Source organism: Patagioenas fasciata, chromosome 4, assembly GCF_037038585.1.
Source record: "Patagioenas fasciata isolate bPatFas1 chromosome 4, bPatFas1.hap1, whole genome shotgun sequence".
Taxonomy (NCBI): domain Eukaryota; kingdom Metazoa; phylum Chordata; class Aves; order Columbiformes; family Columbidae; genus Patagioenas; species Patagioenas fasciata.
Window position 1 is genome coordinate 52,186,878 of NC_092523.1, and position 12,164 is coordinate 52,199,041.

A 12,164-nucleotide genomic window follows, 5' to 3' on the forward strand; every position below is an offset into this window, starting at 1 on the left:
TATATTCTTTCAGTTTCAGCCCTTTGTGAGGATAAAATTGCAGCATTCATTTCCAGGGGATGAGAGTGATTTATGTTTTGGAAAATAGATTTTTGTCAGATTATATTCCTTTAAGACACATTGCTCCATAACAATAAAAAAGAACAGAGATATACACACACACACACATTTCTCCCAAACAGTCTTCCGTAGCTACAGGCTTCGGCGAGAAAATATGTAATCTTGCATTTGAAACTTCATAGGGCCTTATGCAGGCATATTACTGTCTAAGGAAAGTTGACCATTACATTAAAAGTAAAGATCAGTTCAGCTCCTAATAGGTATGCAAAAATTTTGGTAGGAGATTACTAAGAACTGCTGTTTACCTTACGATAATTTGGATCTGAGAGGATACAGTGAATAAAAAGCAGTTTCCAAATTTGTAGTCCTTAATTTATGAGCTCGTCTAGATTATATGCTACAGTAAATAATTCTAAGAGTAATTACCCAGCATTTAGGCTAAATTTTAATCAAAGAACTGAAACTCTTTCACATTAGAAACTGATGCAAGTGAAGACTTATTTCAGCAGATTTTCTTCAAGCCTGTTGCTTCAGAAGATCAATGCAAAATTAGATATTTTCCTGTAGTTTTGGTTGACTGCTCCCTTCCCAAGGTCTAATTCATGGTTCTAGAAATACCAGCATAAAGTTTTGCCAAGTATAAAGTACTATTCTCTTTTAGGCCTAATTACATAAATGGGAAGTCATTTTTGTGTGAATTAAAATCCCTTTCTAAAGTGATGGGACTTTCTTCCTCTTCTCTAAGCCTTGGGGTTGATCTTTGTAAGATGAACCTTTCCCTTGCCCCAAGCCATGTCCATCCCAAGCAATGGAAACTGCTCCTACTCCAGATACCAGGTTGGTCCCCGTATTATAATTTATGGGCGGAAACGTCTCTCTGCTGTTTCATACCTCCTAGAGCCAGTGGTTATAAAAGCTGCTGGACAAGATAAAGTCAGATCTCACCATACCCCAGAAAAGGCTTTCAGAGGGTTTTTTTGGGGGGACGAGATCCTAAAAAATGCACATTTCAGTCATCCTTCATAACGTTGCTGTGTGGGTTGCTAAGATTCTGTCTTCTGGGAGAGCCACTATTTGTGCATTTGAACCTTGTGTTTTTTTGGGGGATGCTTGGGAAAAGGACCAGGAGATGAGCTACACCATCATCAAATCCAAAGAGACAACGATTACAGCAGACAGCTTGAAACCAGGCTCGGCCTACGTCTTCCAGATCCGAGCACGGACAGCCGCTGGCTATGGTGGCTTCAGCCGAAGATTTGAGTTTGAAACCAGCCCAGTGTGTAAGTCCTTTTAATTACTGTCGGCCTGCATCTGTGGAACGGTTACTAGAAAGAAAGCACGGGATCAATACCTTGCAGAGAGCTCTGCCAGTCTTGTGCTCTGCTTCATCCCTTGATTTCAGAAGCATCGAGCACATCGCGACTGTGCGAGTGCATCTGTCCCTGCTTCCTCCTCTCAAGTGGTGGGATGTGGAGGTGAAGTCAGTCTTCAGGCTCCAGAAATTCATAGTTCTTCCTGCTTAGAAAAATGCTGTGTCTTTGAGAGCTGATGGAAAACAGGACATGGACTTTCCTCTCAGGAGGAGAGAGGGGATGAGACCTGCTCCTCTGCATCTCTTAGTAGCTATCTGGGGAGGATGCTGAGCTCTCTTAAATGTCTTTATCTGGGGAAAAACATCCTCAAATGGTGCCTCTCTCCAAGGGAAGAATTGAATCAGCATTAGTGTCATTTGGTGTAAGTTGGTGTCAAGCTGAAAGATGGTTTCTGTTGGCTGCCAATGCTACAGCCTCCAGGAAAGGATTTTAACTTGTGATCAGAAACTGCAAAAATGTGCACTTCAGGCACAGGACTTTACTGGACCTGTTAAAAATTTGTGGAGTCTGTTTTTTTTTTTCCCCTCTTAATGAATCTGGTGTGGATTCTGGAGCAGATTCTGTAGTAGGGTGAACTCCCAAGGCACGCAGAGGCACAGTGGCTCTTTCCCCTAATTTCGGGCACGGCTGTGGCAAAATTCCTTTTGTCCTGATTACCACATTTTTGCAGAGGTGTCAAAAATAATTTTCTCCCTCAGAAAATATGTTCTATGTATTTCAGTTTGTACAACTGTCAGTTATTAATATTTTTTATTTTGTTTGCATGGAAGAGGAATTTTACACTGGAAATTCTGTGTTCATTCCTGTGGAAAAGAGACAGTACTATGTATGTTTTCCATAGAAATTTAGATTCATCAATACTTTGATTACTGTTACTCCAGTTCATTGAAAATTCAGCATCTTTGAGAAGATGCCAAGTTGTCCTTTCAGAGCGTGCTGCCTTTGAAGCTGTAGTAGGTTTTAAAGGAATCATTTTGTATGTGCAGATGTAGCTGTGGAGCCAGTGGCTGAACTAATACAGTGCAAACTGCATCATGATGGAAACATTAATGCAATAAGAATGGTCTATTTAATGTATTTCTTATTGTATTAACTGTTAGTCGTGTCCTAAAAGTAGCAACAAAATGAGGTTATGCCCAAAATCATTCTATGGTATACAAGGGAAGTTCTGCTTGCAGTTGGGAAGTTTCTAGTTTAGAGTCATTTGAGTAATAGTGTTCCTGGCTATTAATAAATCTGATATGAAATTTATGCACATTTGATCCAGTGCCATTGGTACCTGCAATCCTGGTCCAAAAATAATGTCACGTGCATAAAGCCCATTATGTAATTATCTATATTAATCAGGATTTTTTGAGGACATCGTGTGATAATACCTTAAAACACTTTAAACCCCTTGAGTCATTTAGTCACACCTGCCAAACCAGGGTTTTTACCTTTTCAAAGACAGAGTAGTAGGGACTTATCTGATATGAAAGAGCTGCTGGTGTACTTGGAGGAATACCTACTGCTGCTCCTCTGTTGGACTTGAGCTCTAGCAGAAGCAGGATTGAACCACATGTTTAAACAGTTGGCAGAATGGAAATGCAATGTAGGCCTCAGTATCTTGCACAAATGGCATATAAAAACCTTTAAAAAGTTACTTTTTTTCCAAGGCTTTATATAAAGTCAATATTAGAGCTGTGAGTGTGACCAGACTCCCACTGCTTTCCTGTACATCTCTGAGAACCTGAAAGCAAGCACAGATCAAAATCTCTCTGCTACATCGGAGTTTATATCTGAACCCCTTGTCAGAGCCAATGCAAATTATTTTTATTCAAACACAAATGAAAACCATTCAGTGACTGTTTTGAGAATAAAACATAGCCTTCAGAATCATTTTGGACTGAACAACAGGTTTTGTTTCCAGTTTGCAAGGCTTCTTTAGATTTATAATACACTAGGAGGAAACATGAGTTGCTAACACCTGCATGATCTAAGGATTGTACCTGAGAAATGGTGAGGGAAGTGTATCTTGTTTGGAACTTTCCTCTTTTTCAAAATTTTGGAGTTTTTTTACATACTACTGCCTGCGTGTGCAATTCTGCAAAGCACTGCAATGCAGCCAGGGCTCCATTTTTCAGTGGAAGTTTTTTATTTAAGTGGAAGCTGTTGCTGGCTGTGCCCAGTTGTTGCTTCCCTCCTTCCCAAATGCCACTGAGTTCATCTAGCTGTAACAAACCTAACCTTGCCAAAAGCTGTTTTTCTGCTGGATCGGTGAGCTAATCCAGCTGGTCAGCTGGGAGGGAGCAGGAACATTTCACCAAGCGAAGGAGGGGTAATGCAGGTCCAGCTTTGTATGGCAGCAAGGTTGCAGCTTAGTTTATGAGTCTGGGATTTTTAGCTGCCATGGTTCGCAACAGGATCTATCTCATTTCCCCATCCCTCAAGCTACACAAAAAAACCCACCAGTCACATCTTAATCTTCTCCTTTAAATGTTTTTCTTTTTAATTATTTTGTCAAGAAAGCAATAAAACATCATCATAAGGAGCCTCCATAAATTCTTGATGGTAATAAAATCTCTGGATGACAGCACAGGTTTGGAGCAGTTAATATTAAATATTTAATGTTATCAGGGCCAGTCCTTCTGAAATCATTACCCCTGCTGTGGTAGTCCGTACCACTCACTGTTGAGCACCAGAGAGCTCCATATGAAAAGCTACTTGAAACCCATTGCAGATCAATATTTAATGCCATCCCTTTTCTTCTTTCTTTTCTTTTAACAGCTAATATGGGGCTGTATTCAGTTATTTTATAGTCTCTATAAAGTTAATCCTGTGCTAAGGACCCCTTTTTTACTTTAATCATTTAGTTAAAGGCTTCTGCAGTGTGCAGTCGATGCCTGATGCTCCCCAGGGTGGATGAAGCTTCATCCAGGCCTGGCAGGAGCTATAATGAAGTTTTCCTTGTACAATAGCAGCTTCTATGCCAGGGAGCTGTTTTTTGGGGATAGTTGAGCTAAGGAAGCTGGCAGGAGAGGGCACAGTGAGGAGGCTTTGGTTTCTGCTTGGGGAACACCATGTGCAAAGCCCTGTAGTGCCAAGCAGATAAACACAATACCAGTGGTGTTCATGTTGCTATTTTACAGGCCACAGGAGTTTGTTCACCCATTCTTACCTAACCTGGGGCAAAACCCGTTTCTCCAACAACTTTCCTGACTTTTCTGCGTCCGGCTTTATCACTTGTCTCCTGCCTTTTGACAGAAAGGATCTTTCCAAGATCAGGGCTGGGAGAGTTCTTCCCTTGACCAATAAAACACCCAGCAGCCTATGTGACTTAGCAGCTCCCTGTTTTACAGATTGCACTTTCTGGCCATGTTATATAGATGCCACAAGGAGTTAGTTTTAAATTGTTTATAGCTTCTAAAAGCACAGGTAATGCTGTTTGTTTCAGAGATCTTGCTCATGTGTCTTAATAACATTGCATAAATGTTTTCTCTGCAAATGGGAACCTGTTGGGTTTTCATCATTTATCTGTGTGATTTCTAATGCAACTGACCCAGGAAGACAAACTCAAGTTTGCAAACTCGAAGGCTGCATTTTGCAACACTTTGGTTTCTGAATTCAGCCACAAGATGTAATTTTTGTTGGGTTTTTCGCTTGGTTTTGCATGTGTTTTGGTTTCTTTCCAAGCTTTCCTTTTCCAAATTAGAAAGAGACAGCAGAGAGGGAAACCACAAACCTTAAAAGAATAAATGAATGGGTAAGACAAACCTTAATGGTGGCCTCGCGTGAAAGACTTGTGTATGAAGGCTGACTATCATTTTAACCTTAATCTCCATTTTCTGTTTCTCATCTCAGCAGTAGCTGCATCCAGCGACCAGAGCCAGATTCCTATAATTGTTGTGTCTGTAACAGTGGGAGTCATTCTGCTGGCTGTTGTTATCGGTTTCCTTCTCAGTGGAAGGTAAGAGAAGAAGCCGTGCATTCATACTTCTCCACCTTTGGAAATAACTTTTATCTGACCAGCTGATTAGCACAATTTGGGCGAAAGCAACGTGTTGAGCAAGAGCACTGTAAAACAGCACAAAGGTGGGCTGATTAATCTGTTTGGACAGGCAGGAATGGCAAAAACTCCCTCACAGAGATACTTCACTTCCCAATGATTTTCATCTCTGCATAGACTAGCCCTGATTATTAGACTTGACTCTCACAGGAGTGTTTTCACATTCCTTTAAAAATAAGTAGAACATGTTACTACAGGTAAAATATCCCAAAGCCAATTTGTTTGCACTCAGAGTTCACAACAGGCTTTACTTACAGAGAAAACTTGACTTCAGGAAAACATTTGCAAAGAAAAAGAGAAGAAACCCAGCTGAATGGTCAAGCACCCCAAATTTTGGCCAGGTCCGGGCTTCATTTTTCATGTGTAGGGCACTACTGTGTTCCCCATATGCTAGTAAATTACACAGAGAGCTTCGCCCACAAAGGGGAACACTCAGCTTCAAACCAGCAAGCGATCCCATTGACTTCTCATGTGCTTAAACACAGGTAAGTGATGAAAGCCTGGGCTATACCATCTTTGACAACTCTAATTGAAGTGGATGGAACTTGTTGGTGAACATGGGATTGTGGTATTGGGGGGAAATCTGGGTTGTATCAGGATCAATTTGTACTGCAACACTGAATTGGCATAGCAGCCAGGACACAAGGCACTTTTTTCATATACTACACATGTATTAGTACCTTTTTTTCATGGCAGTAGTCAAAACAATGCAACATCCTCTATTCAAAGCAATGTGGGATGTATCTATTGATAACGCTGAATTTGTTCTCAGTGCAAAGTAAACATTTATGCTTCTAAGGTACCCATCAGCCCATGGCTGTTTTCACGATGCAGGTCTGTCTTATGCTCGGGTCTGGCAAGGTGGCTGTAAATTACAGGATTTCCTAAGTGTTAAGAGTAGTTACAAGATGCTTGCAGAGGAACTGTGCTGATGCTGAAGGTATCAGCTGAGGGCTTTATTTCCCAGAGGAAGCAGGATGTCAGTCTGCGAAGGCAGTGCGGTGAAACCCAGCCAGGCTGAGCAGCTCTGTCCCCAGGAATCCATAGGAGACACGGTTATTTCCCATCCTAACAGGTGAGCGTGCTGCCAGACTCATCTCTGCTCAAGGTCAGAGACTGACTAGTCCCTTCCAGCTCAGCCATTCGAGCTCCTGTCATCTGCTTTGAGTGGCTTGTTGGGCTTAAAAATCAGAAAGTAAATGCTTCTGTCTGCACGAGAAGCATGCAGTGGCCGGGGGGTGAATGGTGCCATTCACACCAGTGGCTACAGGGAAGCTGTACCCAAAAAGACTGGTCTCTGAAAGCTGTAGGCAGGAGTTCAAGTCTCTCCTTAAAGGCTGGAGGTTTTGAGTCAAATCCCTCTTCGAACAGAGGGAAGGGGATGTGGACCTTGGCCTCCCCTAGCCTGGATGTGTGCTTGTATCAATGCAAACAGGATTTGACCGTAGGAAAGCTATGGACATAGCCTGGCACCTCTGCAAGGAGGAGAAGGGGGGTGAATCACAGGCAGAGCTGTGTAAATCCCAAGGCTGTAAGGAACCGCAGTTGTGAGGCAGCCAGCAGCTCTTGCTCTTCCAGAGGCACCAGTAAGTGCTTGGAACACCTCCGAGGAAGATGTGCGCCATGCAGGTTGCCTTTTTGCTGCTTCCCTCTCTGGTCTGAGCAAGCAGATGCAGAGCCTGAGCCCTTTGTCAGAAGTTCTCATTCATTATGTCTTTTTGTCGTTTGCCCTAATGGGCTTTCCAGGGTGTGCTTCCTTTTAGCTCTTTATCTCTTGGCATGTTTATAAAAGCCCTTGACTCCTTCGCGTAGAGCTTTATCACTGCTTCTTCTGCTGCCTTAGTTGTGGGCAGCTGCAGACTCCCGGGAGCTTCTCCATAGTGCCGTGCTGGACATACGGGAAGGGGCAGGCAGAGGGAGCTGAGCTCTTGATCCATTTTTATCTTTCCATTTGTTCCCCTAGACTGGAAAGAACCCAGACCCTCAGCTGGAAGTGGTAGAGAAGCCTCCAGTGCTGAGGTTTGGTCTTTTCTTAGAGAACTGGCTTCAAAACCACAGAGCTTCCAAGCCACTTGGAGTTCTCATTATTTTGAAGCCCATCTAGTGCATTTTGTCATTCATGATAAGGAAAGATAAACCCCAAAACCTGACAGCCAATTTGAAAATTAAACAAAGCAAAACAAATAAATTGCTCCTGTTTGGAAGACACAGAAATGCCGCTAAAATGTCAGTCATGCTGCTTTGCCTTGGATATGATTTCAAGACAATTCGTGGAGTGACTCTCATGCTGTGACACTGCGGGGATGATAAATGCATTCCAAGTCATGGGATAATCCCTTTCTGAAGCTGTTAACCTGTTTCTGGAAGACACTTTCCTGTATCTTTGGAGTGGTTATATGGTTCCAGTGCCTGGTTCCCAGGGGTTAAATTCCCTTTCCTCATTCTTTCCCATACTTGCTTTTAGAAAAACAGGCATTTTGAACTCCAGGAGCTGCTCCAGCTGGAATCACCACTGCTTTCCATGCCAGGCAAGCTGTGCAAAGCCAAGGCTCGGCAGCAAAGCTCAGAAGAAAAACTCTCTTGCTCTGCAGCAGGGGGGATGTAGCCTGGCTAGCTCTTGCAAATGGACTCCTTATCACTGGCTCTGTGCTGCTCCCTGGGAGTCCCTGGGCACCTGAAAATTAGGATATTTCTCCTTAAGATGCTCTGTGGCATCTCTTTGCACCTATCCAGCCAAGTGCCAGGCTCAAGCAAGTGTGTCTGGAGACAGGACAGGACTGGGGAAACTGTGAAAGGAGAGCAAGGGCATGAGAGAAGCCCTGTAGCAAGGAGCAGTGTTCCTCCTGCTCTCCCCAGCTTGGAAAATAGTATCCCAGTGGTACAGTTCAGGAGTTTGCAAGCTTTTTATTTTCCACCAGGTCCTGGAAGGCAGAAGTTTCCCCACCTCTTCCCCTCCTCTTTTTTTTTTTTTTTTCCTTTCAAGTACCTCTGCTACTTCTCGCTTCTTTTGAATGAATGTAAATAGCAGCTTGGAATTTCCCGTTGGCAGCTGGCCGTAAACCAAAGGTCAGCTGAACGGCAGCTGCAGTGGCATTTCCACACACCAGCGTCCATCTGTGGCAACGTGCTTGGTGTCTGAAGCCGAAGGTTCCTGGGAATTTGAAACTAAATGCACTTTGCCCTAAACAATTAAGCTGCGTTTCGGAGCTGATTTACTTGCACATGTTCAAGAAGACTCTTCCTGTAAATAATGCATCCCCTGACCAAGGTCATAAATGCAAAATAGCTGATTGCTTTTTTCAAGTTATTCCCCTCTTTGCATCAAGGACACATCAATTATATAATGCTCAGGATTACAAATCAAAGAGATTCACTAAATCAGGCTGTAATTGTCTCAGAAAAGAAAAAAAAGAAAAGTGGATTGAAAATCTCTTATTAAGCGAGATATAAGCATTGAATTAAAGAACACAGAGTTGTTATTATCTTTGTTTGGTAGGATTACACATTCTTCTTGAAAGCGCAATGCATTTCACAGAGCGATGCTATGGATTTTGCTTTCCGAGCAATGTGTGAATTAGATGCCGCTTGGCATCCTTGTTCCTAATTTGAGTATATATATATTTATAGTAATTTAAAATCTTTATAGACTCTTGTTTTACAGTCTGTCAGACGATGCCAGTCGCAAAGACCTTTGCGTTCTACCTTGCAAGGAGTTGTCATTGAGGCATCAGCCCCTTTCTTCCTATCAAGTGAGGTGGGAGGCCATGTGTGCATCAGCCTGGGAAGGAAACCCACTGCTCCCAGTTTGGTCCTTTGAACCAAACCCCATTTGCAAAATTGTCAGGGTCTTAGGGTGAGTGTTAAGAGACTGCCAGTCCCTTGAGCATTTGAGCTTTGTAGCCCTAAACAAAGGAACAGGCTTTTACAAAGTAAAATAGGGATGCTATTAGGTCAATGCTGAGCATGTTTGCAGATGCCACTCAAAATAACTAAGGAAGTGCACTGTGCATCTGCATTTATATACCCACTATGGATGACCTTTCCATCTCAAGTGATCTTCCAAAGAACCAGAAGAAGCTTTTTATAGAACTTAAAAAAAAAAAAAAATTTGAAGCAACAAAAAACTGCCTCTTGCCCTGTGTTGTGTGTATATAGAAAGTCTCTTCTGGCAAGGAACAAGCCTTTAAAAGACAAAGTAAAGACAAATCTTGCCATCTGGGTACTGGCAATTAGAGGCTTCTGCACCAGAGTATCCATCCTTGACCTGAGCTGATTTAGACTTTTAAATATCAACCCCTTCAATGGCAGAGGGCTTTCTGGACACAAATATGTGCATCTTGTTAAAAAGTGACTTTCAGGGAGAGAGATGGTGAGAGAATTGTGGTGTGAGCCAGTGCCTGCGACCTTCCCTGATGTGAAAAGTCAAAACAGATACATTTTTTCACAGACTTCCCCCATCCTATTTTCCAGGTTGTATCAGGGCTTAAAATAGTTTACTTTTAAAATATTTGTGTAGGAAATGGGAGACAGTTTGTAGATAACGTTTTTCATAGAACTTTTGCAGCATGAGTCACAATTTTTTTTAGTTGTGACGCTTTAAAGGATTTTTATCTCTACATTCCTGCCTTCTCTTCCTTCCTCCTACAGGACATTGTCGCCCATGATTTATAGCCACTTTATGACACTGCCTACTGCCAAATATCCCCTGTAATTCACCTGACGAGAGGAAGAATTTTGTCAGAGAAGCTATTACTCTGACAAATCAAAATTCCTATCCACTGAGAGCAGGCAGGGGCTGGTCCTGCCCCTGTTTGGATCAAGGTCTTCACTAACCCCATCACATTAACAGCCTCTTTGGCAATACCTTTTCCCCAGGAGGAGCATGAGCAGCGTTGATGTACAGGATCCCTCTCCCAAAAAAGCTCTCCTGTGCTTCTCCCTTTGCACAGGGTGATGCCATGATGCCTTCCCAGGGCTGATGTAGAAATCTGCTGCCCATAGTCCTCATCCCACCTAGATCAGCTTGGCAAATTTGGCTGCTCCGACAACTTTGTTTTTCTTTCTTTTCTCCTTCTTTTCCTTTCCTTTTCCTTTTCCTTTTCCTTTTCCTTTTCCTTTTCCTTTTCCTTTTCCTTTTCCTTTTCCTTTTCCTTTTCCTTTTCCTTTCCTTTCCTTTCCTTTCCTTTCCTTTCCTTTCCTTTCCTTTCCTTTCCTTTCCTTTCCTTTCCTTTCCTTTCCTTTCCTTTCCTTTCCTTTCCTTTCCTTTCCTTTCCTTTCCTTTCCTTTCCTTTCCTTTCCTTTCCATATTTTTGGGCTTAGTACTTCTGTGCAAACACACCAGGCTGCACAAGCCAGTCTGAGTTGCTGCAGTTTTGGGGATGGTTTAGGGATTCGTGTTAATCTGCCTTCAGATAACTTCGGCCCAGACAGGATGTGAGACTGGACCAAGTCTGTAATTAAACTCCAAGCCCATGAGGCATTGCCCTTGAAAGCAGTATTTCTGAGTTACTGCAGCAGCAGCCAAGGGAAGGAGGCAGGAGGACCATGATGAAGAGATGAGTGGCTGCTGTAAGCTCTGTTCTGAGCAGGGGAAGTGTGGGGGAGTGCAGCAGTCAGTGACAAGAACTCCTTGCCCTCATTCAGATGATGTGTTTGATGGCATCATGCACGTCCTGTTTCCACTTTGACAGGGAAATTGGGCTGCCCTTCAAGCTGGAAGCAGAGTTTTGGGCAGAGTAGGAATATATGTGTAGCAGTGCGTAAAGCTGCTCCTCTGTTTAGTGCAAGCATGTGGACTAGCAAGGTGCAAGTGGCAGTGCTGGCCTCCCGTGCTGGTGGTGCAGGAAGCAATCATTGCCATTGCTCAGGGCTGCCTTGTGTCCATAACTGCAAACCTCTGAAGAACAGCCCCATTATAGCAGCTTATTAAAAGCAACAAACAAGGCTTTCATTTATCATGACTCCAAGTCTTCAAATTCTAACTCTTAAAAGCTGCAGCTATATATGGCAGAACCTGTCCAAGATGCATCTAGCCATTAGAAATGCAATTTAATTCTGAACACTGTCTGGGTCATTTGGAGGCCTGTGGTAAATTAATGACATTGACTTCAGGCACAGTTGCTGGGGCCCATCATGTATTTATATATATACATTTCATTAACCAAGCATGTAGCCCAGGGTTTGAAATGATGCCAAGGGTGTTGATAAGTCCTCCCAGCACAGGTTTAATAAAGTTTGCTCTCTGGACAGTGGGGTTTGCAAACCACATAGGCATTGGAGGGGTCACCTTGGCTAGAACTGGAGGAGTGCCAGCTTTCCTCGCCCAAGAGAACCCAAAGCAATGGGATTGGTCTTACCAAGAAGCAGCCGATCACAGAACTCTGGAAGGTCCCACTGCAGCTCCAGGCTCCTCTACGTTGTCTCTGCCCATCTGCAGCCCCTTCTTTGAAGCCGGCTCCTGAAGCAGAAGTCACATATTGTTTCAAGCTAGCTTGGCTTTTGGAGAGGTGGCTGCCTCAGCACCTTGTTCTTTCCCAGCAAAGGGGAGTTTATGCAACCGGTGGTGTCTGAATAAACTTCACCATTACGTGGACATGTCATCTGTTAACCCGAAACAGATCAGAGTGGCTCCTGCCCGCCCACTGGAGCCCAGGGCAGCCTCCACAAGCTCTCCTTGTGGTTGGATT

At 43.3% G+C, this 12,164-nt stretch overlaps 1 protein-coding gene across 26 annotated transcripts in view; it reads left to right on the top strand.

Annotated features, from left to right (window-relative positions):
- Positions 1–12,164, top strand: part of EPHA5 (EPH receptor A5) — a 197,212-nt gene that overhangs the window by 147,347 nt on the left and 37,701 nt on the right. For 21 of the 26 annotated variants that reach the window (XM_071807840.1, XM_065837326.2, XM_071807824.1 and 18 more), the window contains 2 exons: positions 1,181–1,340; positions 5,274–5,379. In XM_071807840.1, the coding sequence (XP_071663941.1) occupies positions 1,181–1,340; positions 5,274–5,379 (266 nt within the window). The remainder of the gene's footprint in view (positions 1–1,180; positions 1,341–5,273; positions 5,380–12,164) is intronic. The other 5 variants (XM_065837328.2, XM_071807825.1, XM_065837332.2 and 2 more) reach the window with 1 other exon arrangement.